General features: G+C 39.6%; 1 protein-coding gene across 1 annotated transcript in view; it reads left to right on the top strand.

Moving 5' to 3' along the window:
* Positions 1 to 2,032: 2,032 nt before the first annotated feature.
* The window catches only part of KCNH5 (potassium voltage-gated channel subfamily H member 5), a 308,389-nt gene continuing 287,725 nt past the window's right edge, over positions 2,033 to 22,696 (top strand). The window contains exon 1 of the mRNA XM_077767083.1: positions 2,033 to 2,105. Within this exon, the coding sequence (XP_077623209.1) occupies positions 2,033 to 2,105 (73 nt within the window). The remainder of the gene's footprint in view (positions 2,106 to 22,696) is intronic.

Genomic DNA, 22,696 nt, shown 5'->3' on the forward strand with positions numbered 1-22,696 from the left:
TAGACCGTGCTGTGTCTGTACACCAGCTTAGTCTCCACGTACACAGGTTATGTAAGACTCATGGGGGGGTGGGGGGGAATGCAGTTTGTGTGTTTAAGAACGCCTTTCCACTTCTCCGGCGCTTACACATACCCGGGAGCTGTAACCTCAGCCACAAATCTGAACCCTGCCGGTGGCAGGCGGATTAGAGCGATCCAATGTGTGCCTGAGATCCTTGTGACCCTAGGTTAAAACCTGGATTCTGGTTGTGTATTTATGTGTCTCTCGGTCAATGGCAAAGGCCCTACCCCCTGGGTGCTCTGGAGAGAGAGTGGTCATAACATGAGGCCAGTGATTAATAATCTAGGGGTTTTCAAACAAAGTCAAACACCTTCCCTCTTTCCTGCCTGCCTCAAACCAAAGCTGATTAGATGTTTCCTAGGACGCCAGCCTGAGCATTCCTGCTGCTTCCGGGCAACTTAGCCTCTTAGCCTCGATCATTTCTAACAGCGGTTATCTAACATATTATGAGCCCAGCAAAAGGGGACGCTCCCATACAACCGTGCTTTTGCCTTCACTAATCCATGCTTCGCCTAGACACAAACTTCACACCGTGCTGCCGCAGCATTTTTGTCTCTAGTCCTTGATCCTGCTTAGCAATCTCCCTTTCTACACAGGCCCAGTGGAGCCTCAGGAAGGGAAGCTGTAGTGCTTCCGAAACTTGAGCGAGCAAGCATCTTAATACCTGGAGGGCTTGTTAAAACACGTTGTTGGCCCCAAGAGTTCCTAGTTACCCAGCTTGGGGGTAGAGCCCGATAATTTGCATTTCTAAGAAGTTCTGAGGAGATGCTGCTAGTCAAGGAGCACTTTGAGAACCACTGGTTTAGATAAAAGGTGCCACTGCGTGAGCTCCCCCTTCCCTTTCCATCCTTCCGCGCTCGATTCGCACTTATGCCATTTTCCCTTCTCGGTGGTAGCTTCCTGCATTTGGACTCTGTATTCTGAGCTGATGGAGGCTGTTAGAGAAGATTTCTGCCTGCCTCCCTCCTGCACCCCGCCCTGCGCTGTTTCCGTTCCCACCACCTTCTCTGTTTTTCCACAAATCCTGTCCGCTGCACTTCCCCCCCCCTCCCCACTCCGCGTGTGAATTTATTCACCCTCGTTTCCTACTCCTTGAATTAAGTGCAACCTTTCCCGCAACTTAGCGCGGGTGGCGCTCGGAGGCTCCCGGCTCGGAGGCGCCTCCGCGCGCCAGGTGCAGCGGGAGGCGCAGGGGCCATTCCCGCGCCGGCTCTGAGCGCAGACCCTGGCCGGCCGCAGCTCCTGGGCGTGGGGCAGGGCGGGTGCTGACAGCTCCTCCGCTGAGCTTCGGGCGCGGAAGCCCGGAGGGGGGCGGTAGCAGCGTCAGGTGGCTGCTCTGCGTCCCCGCGCGCCGCCCAGTCAGTCCCTGCTCCGCGCTCAGCCTCAGCTGGAGCGGGAGCTGATCTACACCTTCGCCCCGACAGCTGCGTCCTCGGGAGTAGCCGGGGCTCCGGACCCCTGCGGGAGAGGCTGAGATGTGACCCCCTCCGACTGCCCATTGCTCTCTCTGGCACCCTGCCTGCTTTTTCCTTTCCCGCTCCACGGCCCCATTGGACAGCGAACGTTTGTCTGGATCTCCGGGGAGAGAGGAGCGGCCACCGGGCGCACAGCCCGGCAGAAGTTGGGCTCAGCTGGGCAGCCGTGATCCCAGCTGCGCGNACAGCGGGGGCGGCGCAGGCGCACTGTGCCCCGCGGAGCCTGCAGTTCCCGAGCCCCGTGTGCGGCACCGCCACAGTCTGGGCAGCGGCGGCCGGGGGAGCGCTACTACCATGAACTGCCTGGTCCTCCTCCCCAGAGCTGCTCATCCGGGTCGGGCTGGAGACACAGTCAGGGGACCCTGTCGCCGCCGCCGCGCCCCCTCTTCTTTCGGCTCGATCTTCTCCTCCACCTTTACCTCCTCTTCCTCCACCTTCTCTTCCTGCATCCCCCCCTCCCCCGCCGCGGATCCTGGCCGCCGCTCTCCAGACCCAGGATGCCGGGGGGCAAGAGAGGGCTGGTGGCACCGCAGAACACGTTTTTGGAGAACATCGTCAGGCGCTCCAGTGGTAAGAAGAGTTGCAGTTCAGAACACCCCCACCTCCATCCTCCCCACGCGCGCCCCCCATCCTTCCCAACCCATCCCTCTCCCAAGGGGGGGGGGTGCAGACAGCCCTACCTGGTGGCTTCAGTTACTAGCTGGACCTGATTTGGGGTCCGGAGGAGAGTAAGGTGGTGAAGGAAAGTTAGTTGCACCTCCTCCCCACGACAGACTCCCCTCCCTCCCACCTGTCCAGAGCCCAGAAGTGAAGGGGGAGCTGGTAGGGTGTAGGTTCATCTGAAGAATAAAGTTGAGTTTTCCTTTGATGAGGGATATCTTTCCTGTTCAACCTCTCCCCACCTTTTTTCCCCCTCAAGGAGGCTTCAGGGACTGATCAAATTCTTAAAGTTAATCCTAGCGGAAGGGTTTCCCTCAAGTTGGGAATGGCTGTGAAAGCGGCTACTTAATAAGACATGTCTCTGGAATGGCTTTGGGGCCCAATGAGCACTGCTGAAGGGAACTTGTGCTAGGGAGAGGAGTTGGAGTTGAACCTGAGAGAGTCAGTACTTGAAAAATGGGAAGCCAATTACTGTGGTTAAGTTTGTGTTTAAAGTTTCTTTATTTTAATTTTTTTCACTCTGCATTGCTCTTTATTAATCTATATGATATATTTCATTTGATTTAAACAGGAGAAATGTAAAAGGGAAGCAATAGCTACTGTGCTCTTCAAGAGCTGGAGTAAGAATTTAAAAAATTCTTTGCTACCGATTGTAAGGTTTTCTTGCCTTGAAGTGTCTTTAAAATGCCATCCATTTACAAATTCATTTCCTTCAAGATATTCTGAATGGAGATCATTATATAGTTCACATTTTAAGACCCTAAAAACTTTGCATATTTCCTAAATCTACATCTTTCCTGTCTTTTTAATTCTTTTATATAATTTCCAATTTTACAAGCAAGATATGTAAAGTGTCCTTCAAAGTTTTTTTTTTTTCCTTCAGAGGCCTGTTATTTTATTTTGAGATCTTTTATTGGGCAACTTATGAGAAAGATATTGCTGCATATTGATTCCAGTAGAGCTTGAACCAAAGCAATGGAAATACCCTATGCAGTTCCATAATTCATTGTGTACTCATTCATTGAAACAATATTTATTTGGGTGCCATGTACAAGAGACACTCTATGGGGTCCTTTGGATAAAAGGAATGATTAAGACAATTCTGTTCTCAAGAAGCTCTCTGCCTAGTGGGTAAGACAGAGTCACACTAAAATAATAATAAATAATTAAATACAATTATGCTTTCCTTGAATTGGTTGACTAGATCATAGTAATTCTTAGATTAGGATCACTTTTAAAACTAAGCTTGCAAATAGTTCCCCTGATTTGGGGACTGGGCATATTTAAGTGTCCCAAGGTATTTTTCATAAATCTCTGGCGTGGTATTTGGTTTTAATTCAAAGCTTGTGACTTTATTTCTTCCACTTTGGTCAACATCTGATATTATACAAGTCTAGAGTAGACTTTTTGGGTTGAAAAAAATAGCTAATAGCCTTGGTCTAATTTTTAAAAAATCTATAATATTTTTGGCTATTCCAGTGTGATTTGAAATGTGTTTTTGATTTTTTATGATAATATAAAATACAAATTCATAATGATAGGCAATTTCTATGTTTATACCTACCTTCATGTATTTGTGTTAAATGAAGACCTAGAATACAAGGGGATGGTACTATTAAAATAACCAGTTTGGAAACTTTAAATGTTATTGGAATCATCTACTTCAAATACATACATTTATTTCCTCTTTCTCATCCTCTTGGGTTATTTCAATTCCATACAATTTGGTCCATGAGGGGACTTGTCAGAGAAGGCCTGAAAAAACTCATAGGCTCTCTGTTTCTCTTCACGATGACCAGAAAGAAGATGAGAATTTCTTGACTGAAGTTTAGTAATATAGCATCTTTGGTTGAAACTTCTTCTACAGAGTGGAACTATGAGCCAGTTTGTAGAATATCTTTTATTTCAGATTCAGTAGGCAATTAAGACCTACCTTAATATGGCTTAGAAATATCTGCTTCTGCCACCTCTTATTTTATACCTACCATCCAAATCAATGAATGTTTAATTGTTTTGACACTTCATGTTCATAGTTGCTTCATTGGTTTAATGTTTCTTTCAATGGATAACAATACCAAGTGCAAATGAAAATGTATCTGTTTTGGCATTTAAAATGTCGCTTCTAATTGCTTATGGCTAGCTTTTAATACCACTACTCAAAATCTCCAAGCTTTGTTTGCAAAGTATTGGCCGTGTGAGGTAAGTATGTGCATGTGTAGGTAGTAAAAATTAGAAAGTCTCAGTACTACTCTTACAGGAAGAGCCCCAGAAATTGAGAATTACAGTATTAAATTGGTCTGCACATTCATGTGGGAGTATCCCACAGTTGCCATTTCTATATGATTTGGCAGAGAAATAGAAAAATTCATTCTGAGAAATTGTTTAATTGAGACTAACAGAGAAAATTCCCTTCAGGATTCTCACAGATGGATGAGGTTTGTCACAGTGAAGGTTTCATTATTCACTAACTTAACAACACTGAAATTGAAGTGTTGACAGAGCTTTAGTGGAAAAGACAGAAATTGAAGAAAGATAGACTGGGTAGTGGAAAAGACAGAAATTGAAGAACGATGGGCTGGGGTTGCCTACTTGCCCTTACCTCATGAAATACTTCTCTTTCTCATACAATACCATTTTCCTCTTATGAAAAGATCAGATCTTTTACTGAGCGTGAGATGAAATAGCCACGTATACAGAGAGATGTACACAGATACACTACAGACAGGCATCCATCCAGATACAAAGATGGATGTACAGGGGAAAAAACCTCTCTCGTACACACAAAGAGCAAAAGGGAGATATGGAAAGTAACAAATACAGAAAGAGAGACACAAAGAGGGAAATATCAGATTTGGAAGAGTAATGGCCACAAAAAACATCAGGCACTAATTTGTCCACGGATATCACTAATGAACTGAAATCACAGCTAATTAGACATCTATCAGAGAACTTCTTCATGATTTGGAACAAAAGAGCACAAAGTGTGGTCTATTTAGATGTAGCTTTTAAACCAGAGGACTTCCTAATAAAGTTCCTAACTCCTCATTTGCAATTTCCCAGAATAACAGTGCTGCATTCTGTGCCCTAGAGTAGCACTAGCTCCTTTTTGCTGTTACTTTACACCTCTTCAGATTGGATTTTTGTTTTCCTTATTTGGTTGACTCAGTCTGTCATGGGGAAGCATTTCAAAGTGTTATTGGTGATTCAAAGTCTATAAAATAAAATAATGAGGGCCATTGAGTAGGATGGATACAAACATACTTTATGGCCAAATCCCACAAGAGAAGAAGTAGGGAATTCCTCTTTTTAGTTTTAAGATAAAAGACAAGATTGGTGTTAGATAAATAAAAGGAATTACAATAATTCTTAACATGTGATTTTAGTAGCTGTTGAGAGCCCATTATTAGTAGCCTAAGAAGATGTAAAGGTCAAAAGTATAAGTGTAATAGCAAGGTTTAGATCCAGTTTGGGCTAGGAGGTTCAAAATAAGTTGCTAGGAATGAAAAGTTTGGAACTATGGGATGAGTTGATTACCTGTGTAACATGCCTTGTGCCCCAGCCCAAAGTACTTCTTGACTGAAGCCATGTCTGGCACGTTATTAGGCTGTCTTCTCTTGCTTAATTGTTAATTATTTGTGCAGACTCTTCATCAGTATACATTGGACTGTAGGGAGTAGAAAACTTGTGGGTGGAGGGTAAATACCTGAAAGAAAATGAGTATTTTAAGAATTATAGGTGACAGTTTAGATTCAGATGAAACAAAACATTATCAAAGCCTTCAATCCGATTATGTCTTTGGGTAGCACATTTTATTCATATGTTGTCTTTGATTCCTTAGAATAGAGGCAGAAATGATTCGTTTCCAGACAGTGAACTAGGTTGCCATTTTGAAATATTATACATACCAAATTTAATGTGTTTTTATTAGAATTTAATTATTGTTCTTTAATATTTTAAACATTACAAAAATCTATAAATGTTTTTCTCTTTAGAGGAAAAAAAGGGGCTCAGGAAAGAAGAAACAGAAAAGGTGGTATTTTATCAACTGCTTAACCTGCAAGAGAAAAAGTTCAATATACTCGATTTTCCATTATTGCTTGAGATATCTACGTTGTACAAGCACTTTCTTGACTCAGTCATCTCTTATAGGAAAATCCAAAATTATTTTTTTGCTATAATTTACATTTGTAAAAACTAAGATGTTAAAAGAGAAACTAGAGAAGAAATAAAAGAACTAGTGATTTAAAAATAAAACAAAAAAAGATATCCTACCTTTTTAGTAGCATCCAGTGTAAAAGAAATGATGAAAAACATTCTTTTTGGCATAAAGTTCCTGATATTTTTTCTTGAAAGATTTTCTTTAACATCTAAACCATTATTGAGGAAATACTGATAGAACCACATTGTGTTTGATTGGTTTACTCAGGTATTACAATGTATCATTTTTACTTTTAAAATATCACAGAGGTTGAAATTATACTGACCGCTCCCTAAATGATATTTATAAATAAGCCAGTGGATTTGTCTCTTGCTCTAGAGCCCACAGTGTATTATGTAATGAGTAGCAGTGCTTTGCTGACCAGAACTCTGCTTATCCCAGATCACTCTTGTTTTCACCAGAAATTGCCCTCTTTGTCTGTCTTTTGCGTGATTCCTGAAGTAGGTGTGTAAGAACTCCAGGTACCTAGCTATCCTTTAACTGCCCTCCTGAAGGAACCATGCAAGACACTAGTTTTTAGTAGAAGACAGCAGCTATGAATATTTTAATTGACAGTGATGAGTTGACTTCCAACAAGAAATCCTTTAGCTTAGTCAATATTTGTCTTTTACTTTAATTGTTAATAACAGCTGTTTGTGAGCACGGAGAACAGCGCTTCTGTGTTCTCCAGTGCATGGCCTAGGAAAAAGGTTGCATTGTTCTCCAAATCTCTGTAGATAGTATTTACCACAAGAGGTCACTATCGGTTCTATCACAGGTGAACCAAGCAGTACATATCTTCCTTTTCCCGTATTTGTGATTCTTCCCTCCAGTTGGATTGGAGGTTAAAATCAATGTAATTAGTTGTTAGTAATTGGGAGAAAATATCTAAAATGTAAGACATATAGGGAAGTGAAATGAAGAAAGATACTCATTTCTTTTAATTATTACAGTCTTATTTTAGTTGCTAAAGTAAATTAAATAAATTTATTTTATGACTAAATAAATTGGATATTAATAAAAATAGTTCATGTAAAGAAATATATTTAAATACATTTGAGACTCGTATAATATTTACTTTAGCAGATGAACATAATATTTTTATAATAAACCATTTCACCCTGGTGGTAATATATGTGAAATATAAGGTTTTGCAGAAAAATGCCATATAAATAAAATTTCAACAAAATTCTTCCTCTAGAGATATCTTGATATAATCATATTAAATCGGTGAAGTATGATCAGTTCTGACTGTGCTTTGATTTTATTGGAAGCTAGTTCACAGATTTATAGTTATTTTTCTACAATATTATATGAATCTGATATTTTCATGTTATCCAAACTTTTAAAATAAAATACAGAGCTAAAGCAAATATTCTCTGAAATTTTCCTAACTTATTAAACTTTTCCCAGAATATAGTTGAAGATAATATTGTTTTTTTTGTTTTGTTTTTTTAAATATTTTATTTATTTCTAGGAGACAGAGAGAGAGAGAGAGAGACAACGTGAGCAGGGGAGGGTCAGAGAGAGAGGGAGTCACAGACTGAAACAGGCTCCAGGCTCTGAGCTGGCAGTCAGCACAGAGCCTGACGCGGGGCTCGAACCCACGAACCGCGAGATCATGACCTAAGCGAAAGTCGGACGCTTAACCGACTAAGCCACCCAGGCGCCCCAGAAGATAATATTGTTTTAAGAAGTTTTGTTTCTTGTCAATCAGGAAGTCTGAATCTTGGTTTCAAGAATTTCTCTTTCTTTTTCGTGGGATTAGAAACCAAGCATTGGGAGATGCTTTAAAATGTCCCAAACAAAATTAGTTTTAAATGGAAAAATTAAAGATAGTAGTCTTGAAAGTTATATGAAATTTTATTGAAATAGATTTCTTTCTCAGGGTCTGTTCCCATTAGAAAAATACACATACTAAGTATGAAGTCCTATTTCTTGAGATATGAGCTTAGGCGCACAGTTATAGCAGTCCCTAGAGGTAATGACATGTAACTAGGAAGTCATGTTGCTCTATGAACTAAGCTTCTTAAAGATACGGATCACACCTCACACATACTTCTTTATCTTCCACTGTGAAGAGCACATAGCACCAAATACTAGTTGAATAAATGTCTTTTGATTTTGTCTCCTAAATTAAACAAGTCCATAATGGATTTTTTTCCGAAACAATGCCGATTAAATTTATTAGGTAAGCTTGTATAAGTGATTGCATAGTTTCAAGCATTTAGTCAATGGATAGATTTGAAAGCAGAAATGGCACTGTATAGGGCAGCTTACATGGGACTCGTGAGAGCATAAGAGATGAACGTGAAAGTGATCTCAAGCTCCTCTCCTATTCCAACTTGATGCACAGCTAAAATACTTTCGACTGCTCTTATTCTACTCTCTAAAAGTTTAAAAACTAGACTGTTTTATACAAGAAAGAACCATATAGAAATTTGTAGCTTCTAATTAAGTTTTTTCTTTTCTTTTTAAAAATAATTTTACAGTTAGGAGATGGCAGGTTTTCTCCTTGGGAACCAATCCTTACCAGTTGAAGTATCTTCTGAGTGAGTTTTGCCTTGAAGAGCAGCTTGCAGTTCTGTGTAGTATCGCACCGAAGAGGGAAAATGGATTTTGGCTTTTTAGAGATGGCAGGGCCAGGCTCAGATCACCAAGTTTAACTGAAAATCAGACAACTCACTTGGATTGAGGGTAGAAGTTAACCTTTATCCTGATCTTTTCTGTAAGCCTTTTCTGGCTCCTGGTATGTTTTTTATTTGGATCAGGTTAAAGCACAATGAATTTATTTTCGTATGTTTATAGTATTGAAAGAATAGAAGAATTCTTCAACAAGGGTTAAAAGGCTCCAGAATAGGGGCGCCTGGGTGGCTTAGTCGGTTAAGTGTCCGACTTTCGCTTAGGTCATGATCTCATGGTTCTTGGGTTCGAGCCCCGCGTCGGGCTCTGTGCTGACTGCCAGCTCAGAGCCTGGAGCCTGTTTCAGAGTCTGTGTCTCCCTCTCTCTCTGACCCTCCCCTGCTCACACTGTCTCTCTCTCTCTCTCTCCTAGAAATGAGTAAAACATTAAAAAAAAACAAAGGCTCCAGAATAAAGTCGCCTACAAACAGCTCCCATTCTTTGGCTTGATGCTCATACTCTTTTTGGTTAATAATTCATTAATGAAACAAAAATATATTGAGTGCCTCTATGTGCCAGGCCTGGATCTAAAGCTCTGGGGATACATAATACAAACAATGATAGAAATAATGTTTCTTTTCTTTCTTTTTTTTTTCCTGTGAGAGACAGTGTACATATTGGTTAGGAACCATGGGTTCTGCAGGCTTGCATTAGAGTCTTGGCTCCCATGCTTACTAGCTCTGTGACTTGCTTATTCTTCCTTAGTTTTCTCCTTTGTAATATACAATAATAAAAGTACCTAACTTATGGTGTTGGAGTGAGGAGTAAATGAGGTGAAACATACAAAGTACTGAGAACAGTATCTGGCACATAACAAATACTATGTCAGTATCTGTGCGTTTAGTTACTACTGTCATTTGGATGTTTAAATCTTTGCACCATCTGTAGTTCTTGGTCACCGTTTTCCTTTGCACCTCTTTCACGTTGAAATGCCCTAGAAGATTACAAATGAGTGTTCTTGTGAATCCAAAGGCCTTTCATTAGTCTATATTTTTCTGACTTTGCAGGATTTGGGACTATGCTCCCCTAACCTCTCTGACACTTGTTTGTCTTTTGGCTTTCATGACTTTGCACTTTCTTCTGTTCTTTTTCCTGGATTCTCTTTCTAGCCCCTTTCTATTCCTTTCCGGTTCCCTTTCTCCTCTCTTCCTTGCCCTGTCACTCCCTTCTCCTGCCCTCCCTTCTCCTGCCCTCCCTTCTCCTGCCCTCCCTTCTCCTGCCCTCCCTTCTCCTCCCCTCCCTTCTCCTCCCCTCCCTTCTCCTCCCCTCTCCTGAAGAATGAATAGTCTTCCAGGTTCAAACTTCAATTGTCTTTCTTACACATCTTCACCCTCCTTTTCAGAGCAAGCTTGTCCTCTGTCATAATTTAAACTCTATCCTCTCTGTGCCCCAGTCCTGTGTTTCTAGTAGCCTCTTCTTGTACTTCTCACAAGTAATCTAAACCCAAAATGTGGCCAGAATTGAATTTACCATTAGTTTTGGCTTCAAACAGACTTTTGGATTTTGCTGTCTCCCCATCTCTGTCAAAGGTGTCTTTAATATTTTACTCTTTTAACAGGATCACACGTATAAATTAATAGAGAACAAACTGATGGTTGCTAGAGGGAAGGAGGATGGAAGGATGGGCAGAATGGGTAAAGGTGAGTGGGAGATCCAGGCTTCTATTTATAGAATGAGTAAGTCGTGAGAATAAAAGGTACATGATAGGAAATATAGTCAATGGCATTGTAATAACATCACATGGTGACAGATGGTGGCCACACTTGTGATTATAGCATAACTTCTAGAGACATTGAATCACTATGTTGTACACATGAAACTAATGCAACATTGTGTGTTGAAGCTAGACTCAAATAAAAACATTTTTAAAAATTTTAGTCTTTTAGTCTAGAAATCTGAGGGTCTTCTTTGGCTTCTGGGTCATTTCTAAAGCTTTCTCTCTCCTAGACCAGCCATAGTCAAAGTAACGTGCAATCTTTCTGAGCCTCTGTGGGGGCAGTTCTTTCTTTCTTTCTTGCTTTCTTTCTTTCTTTCTTTCTTTCTTTCTTTCTTTCTTTCTTTCTTTCTGTTTATTTATTTTTGAGAGAGAGAGAGACAGAGTGCAAGTGGCGGAGGGGCAGAGAGAGAGAGAGAGAGAGAGAGAGACAGAATCCAAAGCAGGCGCCAGGCTCTGAGCTGTCAGCACAGAGCCTGACGTGGGGCTCAAACTCCCAGGCTGTGAGATCATGACTTGAGCCGAAGTTGGACGCTTAACCGACTGAGCCACCCAGGGGCTGTGGGGGCATTTCTAAGGCTCAGAGAACAGTGCTTTCCACAGAGCAAAGGCATTTCCATCTTGATGACAGAGATTCCTGTCCCAGTGACAGGAGCCCTTACCCATGGTGAAACAGTGGGCCTCAATAGGATTAGAAGCCTTACCTTGCAAGTTGGTGGAAAGACTCAGCAAAGCCATAAATGTAGCAGATCTTGCACTGTACCCTCTCATAGTAAGGGATTAATAAATATTCACCTTTTCCTATTTTCTTAAGGTGAGGCAGGAGAGATTTTCTTTCTTTCTTTCTTTCTTTCTTATTTAACCTCAAGAAAGCAAAATATTAAGTAGTTGAGATTTTAAGTTCTGAATTGATGAGTCTGAACTTAAAACATTTGGACTTACTTGACCAAGGGCCTACTTATTTGGGAAAAAACCCCAAATCCCAAACAAACAAACACCACCCCTCCCTCCAACAAAAAACTACTCTTTGGAGCCAAAGAAACATCAGTACTTTTTAGCTCAGTAACTGGCAGTGCTTACAGAGGCCAAAGAAGAAGGCAGAAATGTCAGCCTCTTTGTAACTGGCCCAGTGAAATCTGGCCAAAGTAGAGAATTGAATTGAATTTGTGATCTGTGTCTTTCCCTTGTACCATTAGCTCCTATTGCATAGATAATAGGAAAGAAAATAGAACAAAGCTTTAGAAAATTAATTAGATTGTAAATGCATTTACAAAAAGCTTTGCTTCTGTATTTCTACCAGGTGTGCAAGTTACACTCATCTTTTAATTGGAATTCTTCATTAGTTATGTAGTCATTAGTGTTGATTGCCTTAAAAGGTTAACTTCAAAGAAAATATATAGTCCCTTTAGAACAGATGCAAAACAAAGTTTGCTTATCTGCAGGATTAAAAAATGATGCTTAACCATTAAATATGTAATACGTCCCCCCCCATAAACACATTTTGACTGATTTAATCCAAGATTATATAACTAGTGACTGTCTTATGGCTTTAGGGATTTTAAGAAATTTCATTGTAATTTTACTGCAAATTCAGTAAAAATTTGTCATTATCTATATCAGGGTTAAGGTTTTCTGTTGTATTCTGAAACTATGAGTCATATAGGTCATTACTGCAGTTACCTTTTGCTTCCAATAATTTTGACCAGTATGCTTTTTAGAAACCCATCTTCTCAGTAGTAGAAATTTTGAATTGTTGGAAATTCCTTTGCGTGTGTGTGTGTAGAAATATTTTACTTAACAAAATTGCTATTATTCCTACCATTAAAATTTTAGAAATATGTGTTAAACAATCTCATGTATTCTGAGCTACTTTGGTAGATGGAAAAAATGATGAAGTTAATGCCATCAAAGAAACATAGAAACTTAAAAAAATGTACCTTTGATCTTGAAGGAGATGAAAAGTGGAGGCATATTTTTATCTTTGATGACAGCTGAACAAGTTTGAATAAATTAAGATATTTTTTGCATATTTCAAACTCCCACAGTGATGGTCTGCTTAATGTTGCCAATATTATTATATAATAGTCTCATTGTGGAAGGTACAAGGTTTATGTGTCTACACACACACACACACTCACACTTACTCCCTTGCTATAGAGCTGTTGGGTGAAGGTGTATTTGGAAGAATGGGAAAGAGACCAGCCTTATATTCTGTTATTACATAGTGGAAGTGAACAATGCATCACCCAGAAATCAATATTGTGCATGTGGATATGACATATAAGTTATTTATGCTTTTGTTTAGCCATCTGTGCCAGAATCGTATTTAACCCAAATAACACATGCTATATGTGCTGTGGGGATTATTCTACTGTTACTGTTCTATAGATACATTGGATGTATCTATAGATATCACTCACCCAGAAGACAAGTTTAAAAAATAATATACACCCCATGATATAAATTTACAACTTTCCAGAGTGCAGAGAAATTTGCTTGGAAACCTCTGATTTTTTTTTTTTTTTTACAGAATTGTCAGTTCTTTGAAGAAAAATACCTAGCACAGTCCTTATCTATATTCTTGACAATGTTCATCATTTCTATAATTATTGTTTGTTGATTGTATGACTTTAAATTTTTTTAGTGCTTATTTATTTTTGAAAGAGAGAGAGACACACACACCAGAGTACGAGTGGGGGAGGGGCAAAGGAAGAGGGAGACACAGAATCCGAAGTAGGCTCCAGGCTCTGAGGTGTTAGCACAGAGCCCAACAGAGGGCTCAAAGTCAGGAACCATGAGATCATGACCTGAATTGAAGTCAGATGCTTAACTGACTGAACCACCCTGGTGCCCCTGATTGTATGACTTTAAATAGCAATCAAAATTTTTATATTTGATTTGATCATTCAACAAATACTTGTGGGGATTCACTGATGAATAAACAGAGACATGGTCTCTGACTTCAGGGAACTCAAAGTCTGGTAGGGGAGAAAGGCATTCAACAAACTCGCATCAAATATATAATTACAAACTCTGGTAAGCATTGTGAAGAAAAGGAAAGGGTGTTGTGACTAAGTGTAACAGGGATTCATTTCACTTGGCAGACATGTCAAGGAAGGCCTTTCTAAGGGAGTAGTATAAAGTGGAGACCGAAAGTTAAGACATAGCTAGATGATAAGTGGGCAGAAAAATATTTCAGGTGAAACAGACGAACAGTCCTAAGGAGAGACAGAGAAAATGTGTTGCCAAGTTTGTGAAGTCCGAAGGCAAGTGTGGTTGGATTGCAGTGAGCAAAAAAAGAGAAAGTCGGGGTCTGGTTCTTCAGGGTGAGGTGTTTGCTTTGTATTCCAACTGCAGTGGACAAATCTCTGGGTCATAAGGATTATTTGTATAATGATAAGTTAGGTCAGAAGGAGGAGGAGCCGTAGTAGGGGACCAGCCAGGAGACTGTTGGAATAGACCAGGCAAGAGATAATGGTGGCTTGGGCTGGGATGGGAGCAGTAGAGATGGAGAGAAGTAGATGGATCGGACATGTTTCATTAGTAGAATTATTAAGGTTTAGTGATGAATTGGATGGCATAAATGAAGAGGTGTGAAAGGATGCCTTTCTGGGTTTTGGCTTGAGCATCTGAGGATAGATAGAGGTAGGGAAGATTTCCCTGAGAGCCAGGTTTGGAGTGAAGCTCTGGACATAACCTACATCATTGCTTTATCTAGCTCCCTTTCATTCCCTTGAAGTGAAGAAGAGTGAAGCCAATTGGGGTCTTAGTTCAGTGTGACTGTGTGCAGAGGGGACTAGTGTATTCCACTTACAGAAGTTCAGAAAAGAATATCATAGGCTGGTAATTAGCTTGGTTGGTCTGGTTGTACTTGTAGATTACAAACATGCAGCTTCAGATTTTCATAAGAGTCTGATTCAGACCAGAAACCAAGTAAATTTTTGAATAAAACCAAAATCCCAAACCCAAACTTAAATTTATAATGAATATTTGACAATAAGCATTGTTGAAATGCCCTTTTTAACCAATTCATTTTGGAAAACATTAGGAATTACTACATGGATTTTATTGTGCTGCTTTTAAGCTTCAAGTTTCCCTCTTTGGTCACTGATTTTCGGAACGTGCATCCTTTAGCTCTTTGATTCAGAAGATTTGGAGGGTGGAGTGCTACTTGAAGTTCTGAGCACCTGCCATCAAGCCCTTCTTCACAGAGGCTCTTGGAATTTGGAGAGCATCTTGAAATAGCTCTCAGCCAGCTTTTTGGGCTTCCACCTGCACTGAACCTCTGTTGGAGGGGCTCTGTCCTGGGTGGTAAGGCTTTCAGGATAACAGCCCCAGTTTCTGGGTGGTGTGCCTCCCCCAAGTTAGGACTAAATGAATATAGTCAGAGGGAAAATCCTGTTGATTGCCCTCAGAGGCAACCCTAGACCTTGGAAAAACTATACATTACTGAAAGTGTTTTGTTCAGTGTTTGGTGGATTATTTTTATGAAGTGCTTTTCCTTTCTCACCCCGACTTGCTATCTTTGCTCTTCCTCAGTACTCTGGAATTCTTTTGTGTGTCTCCTCACTTCCTAAAATATCTGAAAACTTCTCAGTGCTAGGGCTCTGAGGGTCATCTTGCAAAGAAAGTTGAAGGGAGAGGGAGGGAGGGAGGGAGAGAAAAGAGAGAGAGAGAGAGATTTACTACCCCAAAAGGTGTTTCACTTTGTTAATGTCCATGGAGTTTTTGGACCACAGAAAGGTAGAGTTTCCTTGAAAACAAAACAAAATAAAAAAAAATAAAAAATAAACTGTCTAATCATATCAGATACAGGTAATAATGGAGTAGCTCAGAGGGAAATACTTTTTCTGGAATTGCTATAGAAAGGAAAAGAGCATCTCCCATACTTTTATATTGTTGTCATTGACCAAATATAACTTTTCTTCTTATCAGTCAATATTGTTGTCATTGACCAAATATAACTTCTCTTCTTCTTATCAGTCAAGACTATTGACCTCGTAGTTTGTACATGATCTCCTTTAGGAATGGGATTAATATGCAGTAACATAGAATGTGGTTATTTTCCTGTTATCTGAAGAAATGGCACTGTAATAAGGAAGTGCATCTTTTATGCTCAAACAAAGCCAAACAAAAGCTTAGCAGTTCAAAACTATACTGTGAGAGGATAGAAAGTCTTAGTCAGTGAGGCCTGGCTGTGTCTTTGTCTCCCACCAGACCCTTTTTTCCTGTGTGTACTGTGTCCTTTAACTTTCCTGGTCTGCTTTCCCATCCATGAAAGGAAGGAAAGCATGTGTAAGATGAGTGCTTTCGTGGGCTTGAAGATCACTGATGATCTTGTTAAAATGCGAGTTCTGATTCATCAGTTCTGTGGTGGGTCCCAGAGTCTGCATTGCTAGCAGACTTCAGGTGGTATTAGTCCACAGTTTGAGTAGCAAAGTACTAGGTCTGTTTCCCAAAGCTGGCTGAGCATGGGACTTTTCCTTCAGTGGCTGTATTTTTGTGTTCTGTCTTTAGGGAGTCTATTCAGTGTGTCTGTATTAGGATTTAGGATCTTTATTTTTGGTATTTTTGACACTCCTGACAGGCTTCTAAGGGAGCCACCAGTATTGTGGAATTCTTGCAGTAGATTAGTGCTCCTCCACTCTGGCTGCACATTAAGGCCACCTTAGAAGATTTCAGAACAAATACTGATGCCTGGATTGTACCCAGACCTATTAAAACAGAATCTTTGAGGGTGAGGCCTGGAATGAGTAACTCCTGGGGCCGCTTCCAATTCTCCTCAATCTTCATCCCAATGAAATATGCAGTCAAAATTCAGAGAAACTCATAATGATTCCTAGTGGGCCATTTTGAACCAGGGTCTTGTGGTTTCTCTTTTGACCTTCTAATCCTTGAGGGAAGAGTGCTTGTTTTATTTCATGTCTATCTCTGAGAAAGCACTGGATGGTCTTTCAAAGAATAGGAGATGTTTCAAGACTTAGTCCCTTGCAGAGATTCTCTTGAGAATCTGTTTATGTGTAGAATTACAGCTTCTGAAATGTTGTCCTGGGCTGCTACCACCCAGTAGGGATAATGAACTGATTCTCAGGCTCCTCATGCAGAAACATAGTGTGTATTAGAATAATTTGGACAAGAAATGCATGCAGTCATCTTCAAGGATTGAAGCAATCTAGATCCCAAGAAGGTTGAATTTTCCAGAATTCATGGCTCTTGATGGGCTACGAGTTGTGGGGACAAATCAGAACTGGTTTCCTTAGAAAGATTAGTTGGGGGCACCTGAGTGGCTTAGTTGGTTAAGCGTCTGACTTTTGCTTAGGTCATCTTGCAGTTCGTGGGTTCGAGCCCTGCGTCGGGCTCTGTGCTGACTGCCAGCTCAGAGCCTGGAGCCTGTTTCAGTCTGTGACTCCCTCGCTCTCTGACCCTCCCCTGCTCACGCTGTCTCTCTCTCTCTCCTAGAAATAAAGAAAACATTTAAAAAAAAAAAGATTAGTTGATAAATATCTTAGTCTATTTGGGCTACTCTAACAAAATGTCATAAATTGGGTGGCTTTTTAACAACAGAAATTTATTTCTCATAGTTCTGGAGGCTGGAAGTCTGAGATCAAGCATGGTTCGGTTCTAGTGAGAACTTTCCTTCTGGTGGCAGACAGCTGACTTCTTATTGTATCCTCACATGGTGGAGAACAGCAGAGAAGGCAAACTATCTTGTGTCTCTTATAAGGGCACTAATCTCATTCATGGGGGACTTTACCCTCATGAGCTTGTTGAATCCTAACCACATCCCAAAGGCTCTACCTCCTAATGCCTTCACATGAGAGGCAGGGTTTCAACATATGAATTTTGGGAGTACATGAACATTCAGTCCAGAGCAATGAGGGTGGGGTGGTCACCAAGAATTCTGGGCGATTAACGTAATAGCTTTGTGTTTCCAAAACTTCTTAACTGGTCTCAATTTCAAGATTTGCAACTCATCTCCTTTGCAGAGAAGTTGTCTCTCAGTTGCCAGATTGCTTTCCCAACCATTTTTTTTTTAAATTTAAACATTTATTCATTTTTGAGAGACAGAGCATGAGCTGGGGAGGGGCAGAAAGAGAGGGAGACAGAATCCAAAGCAGGCTTCAGGTTCCAAGCTGTCAGCACAGAGCCCAATGCGGAGCTTGAACTCATGAACTGTGAGATCATGACCTGAGATGGAGTCAGACGCTTAATCAACTGAACCACCCAAGCACCCCTCTCCACCATGTTTTAAAGCCAAAAGAAATTAAAAATTTCCAGGAAAAAATTTTAATTAGTTTGCTATCCTTTTATTAATGTTTGTTAATAATACCAGATTTCACATTCACTGAAACAATAATTTTTATGAGCATAGGGAAATGGAACAGTTGTATAATATTTCAGATTCACAAATTATGTGTTAATTAACAAGTAGACAAATATCCCAAGGAAGATCCTGGACAGTCTGCTTAGTATTTATCAGTTTTCATCTAATTTAGCCTTTGACATGGAAAGGAAATCTGTTTCCCCTTCTTTTGTCCCCAAGCCTCTCCTCCTAATATTTTATTTTGTAGTTTAGCTTTCAGTGATTAATACAATTTTATAGGTTCTGGTTTGCAGGATCAATATTTAAATATCTGTGTTTTTTTCCTAGTTCATTGCTTGTACACACATATGCAGAGCTCACACATAGGATGCTCTCTGCATATATGACACAATTGTACAAGAATTTTGTACATAATAAATAATAACAGTTATTAGTTAATAAAGACTTTTTGCTCTAATTGGCTTATAAAGATTTTGCTTGCATTATTCTATTTTATCTCCATAAATTACCCAGAGTGGTAGGTATTGCTGTCTCCAGTTTGTATGTGAGGAAACCAAAAACCTAATAAAAACTCCCTGGGTTTTTCAGAGTAGTTCCCTTGGCAGTAATGAGAAGGGACCCAAGTGCTGGCAGAAAGTTTGGCTCTGTGGTAATTTGATTGTTATGAATATTTACCAGTTGACGACTTGTTATAGGAAGTACCTGGCACTGAGGCTGATTTTCTCAATTACAGTTTTATAAAACATTCAGAAATGAGAAAAGCAGTTCTTAAGCTTGTCCACCATAAACCCAGAGTACATATTGCTAACATGCAATGGTTAAGACCTTGAGGTAAGGGCTAGTGAACACACAGTTACTTCACCCTCTGAGGGTCTAAATGGATAATATCAAACTTGAAGCATAAAGATAATTGGATACCATATTTCCTAGACTATTAATTTTTAAGTTGGTTTAAAAAAACTCCCTTCTGAGTTGTTAGGTCTGATTGAATTTGTTAGTGAATACTTATGTATAGCTGGTAAATATCTGAATAGCCCATATTCTATGGTTATTGGTTAAAATCAAGTATATATTATTAAAAATGGGATTGATTCCAACTTCTGTGGGTTTATTTCCCCCTTGAACAACTCTGTTTTCAAGCTAAAATGACAATTAATCCTCCCTATAGTGAGTTGCATTAGGACTTCATTCTTAGAAGTCCTACTTTTCTATTTCCTACTTTCCTATTCCAGCAAAAGAAAAAAAAAGACACAATTCTACCTAAAAAAGTTTGAATTTGCAAATATCTCAGTCAAGAATTAGAATTTAGAGAATCTCTGTCATAGTTGCTGCTCCTGGAGAATCTGGTCCTGGTGAATCTCTGACTCATCACAGAATGGAGTTGTTTTCTAGATTAGAGAAAGCAGGTACAATAATCTATAGATAACAGGTAGATAATCTGTCGCAATGCCTAGCACAGAGTATGGGCTCTGCTAAAGGTTGCTTTATTTTTCTTATTACATGGAGTTACTAGGATATAAGTGAAGTAATATATCAACAATAAATGAATGATCATAGCTAGGCCCTTTTGAGCTGGAGTCTTAATTTTCTCATTATTGAAAATGGTATGATGGGAGCAGTTTAATATTTTTAATAGCAGAGTTAACTAGGAATAGTTTGAGCTCCTAATCCAAATCCTAACAAATGTCTTGAAATCAAGTCTGTTTATGACAGAGGGAGGGCTGCAAGACTTTGGGGGTGTTTAGGATATTGTGAAATATAACTCTTACTTTGGGGTATAAAATTGATTTAATGCATCTTGACTAGTGCACCAAAAAATTGAAATAGAGTAAAAAAGAGGATCTTTTTTTGATGTTTATGGTATAGTTCTTTTTTAGGATCTTTGGTTTCTATTTCCTTGGATACAGGCAATTATTTCAGTCAATAAATAATTACTCTGCTGCAACTCCTGTAGGCACAGTAGGCACAAAATTTAGACTCCTTAGGACTATATTATCTAAGAAGTTAAAAAGCAGCATATATAAAGTATTTAGAGAGGCACTGCATACTAAATTTCATGATACCAATTATATAAAGAGATCCCTGTATGAGTACATTAATTCATTTGTTTATTGATATATCCAACCAGCAAGCAAGCGTGCACTATGTGCCAGGCACCGGGTTAGGTAGGGGGATCAAATGGGACCAAAATGGATATAGGCTTTGTCTGTATAGAGCTTATAGCCCAACAGGCAGACATACATTCATCATATCATAATACGAATAGGTTTAAGACTGAAACTGTGATAAGGGTTATGAGGAAGAGATGTGTTATGTCTGAAATTATTAGGGCTGACCTGGTCAGAAGGTCAGGGAAAGATTTACTGAGATCATGACAATTGAGTTAAGAGCTAAATAATTGCAGGTGTCAATCAGATAAGTAAGGAAAAGAATGGTGTTTAGGCAAAGAGGATGGCAAGTTAAAAGGCCCTATGATGGAAGAGGTTGAAGCTTACAAAAACATAAGGAAAATAAGTGTAGAGGACATGATCGAATTTGGATTTTGGAAAGACTGCTTTGGCTTCAGTGTGGACAATCCATTGAAGAAATCTCAGAGAAGGTTGGTGTAAAACAATTAGATAGATGTTGGAGTGATCCAGGGGAGATATAATGGAAGCTTGGATTTGGGAGATGATAGTGAGGATCCAGAGAAATGGAGAGATTTGAAAATTTGAAGAGAGAAAATTAGTAGGATTTGGTCATGGATTAGGTATGGGGATAATAAGAAGGATATTGAAAGATGGCTCCAAGATTTCTGGCATACATAATTGCATGGGTGGTGACCCCATTCTCTAAGATAGGAAACACTGGGAAAGCATCAGATTTGGGGTAATAAAAGGTCATGGGCCTATTATATTGAGGTCCACTTAAGATATCTAACAAGATATCTATGTCAACTTGGATATAAAGATTTAGAGTTTATAAAAGAGGTCTGGTCTGGAGATATAGAGTAATGAGTTACTGACTCTACGGAGACAGGTGAAGTATAAGAGGAACTGATGTGGAGAAACTCAAGTATCTACTTACTGGATAAAGAATGTTGGACCTACAAAGGAAATGGAGGACTGTTCAGAGAACCAGGGGACAGTCATTTTATGAAAGCTAAAGACTGAGAAGTTTTAAGGAGAGAGTGGCTACCAGGGCTTCTGAATTGTCAAGTGAGATGAGTAAAAAGCATCCTTTGGATTTGGTAGCATGTAGAGACTGTTGGTGATCTTGGTTGTCCTGGTATGGTAAGAACCAGATAAGAGTGAGTTGTGTGAATAGGAGCTGAGAAGATGGAACCAATGAGAATGTACAACTTTTACAGAAAGTTTGTCCAGTGAGGGGTTGGAGACAGATACGGTGGTCGCCAGAGGGGAATGCAGGCTGAGTGGTACTCATTGAATGGTTCTGGTTCTGAAAGGGTTTGATAGGTAAAGGGATGGGAGAAAAGTGTTTCAAGTGGACAGTAGGCATCATGAGTGAGTATATTTTGGGGCCATCATGAGAAAACTGACTTAATTGTAATAGTATAGACTTTAGGAGTAATGAGAAATATATTTGTATAGGTAGGGAGGGTGAAGCTGGATTTCAGAAGGCTTTCTAAGTCTGAGAGACAATTTGATGATGTAAGCACTTGGGAGTCTATTTGGATGAGGAGTAGTAGGATGATGGAGGCAGGAATTCAGGGGGGACAGTGAACATTAGTGTAAAAAGTAAGATCAGTTGAGTCAGGGAGACCATGTGGCCGAATGGACTGCTACAGTTTCCCAGTCAGGAAGTATATGGATTAGCGAGAGTAAACTGATTAGGCCCCAGCCTGGGCTAAGAGGAGAAAAGTTAGTTTTTGATGATTACATTATAACTGTTTATACTTGATGCTATATATAAATTAAAATGTCATATTTATAGAAGATTTTATACTTTATGAAGCATTTTTGTGGGAATAAGCTCATCTTAATCTCTACTCTAACCACCTTATATACCAAGGAAAGGTAGTATTATGATTCTCATAGCTAAGGTCCATTTCAAATTCCACAGTTTCCCTAAAACTTCTGAATCTCTGGTCCTTCTTCTTCCTGTGTTTTCTCTTAAATTTGAGGGAATTAATTTATTAGTGGTAACACACAGATCTTAAGTACAGTTCAATTAGTTTTGAGAAATGTATACACTTGTGTAGCTTATACCTCTGTATAGAGAACAATGACCTTCCCCAGAAAGTTCTTTTTGCCTCTTTCCTATCAGTTTCCCTACCATCCCCTTTAGCAATCATTGTGCTGATCCTTCTCACTATAGTTTAGTCTTGCCTGTATTTAAACTTCATCTGAATGAAATGATAGCTTCTAGTTTCTTTCAATCATTATAATGTTTATCAGCCTCATCCATGCTGTTGCATGTGTGACTAGTTTGTTCCATTTTAGGCTGAGTGGCTTTTCTTGTGTGAATATGTCACAATTTTTAATCCATTCTCTTGCTGATGGACGTTTCCATTGTTTTCCATTTTTGGCTGCTATGAATAAATCTGATGTGAACATTTTTCTTACAAGTCTTTTTGTTAACAT

The sequence above is a fragment of the Crocuta crocuta genome, unplaced genomic scaffold (assembly GCF_008692635.1).
Source record: "Crocuta crocuta isolate KB4526 unplaced genomic scaffold, BGI_CrCroc_1.0 scaffold55, whole genome shotgun sequence".
Classification (NCBI taxonomy): domain Eukaryota; kingdom Metazoa; phylum Chordata; class Mammalia; order Carnivora; family Hyaenidae; genus Crocuta; species Crocuta crocuta.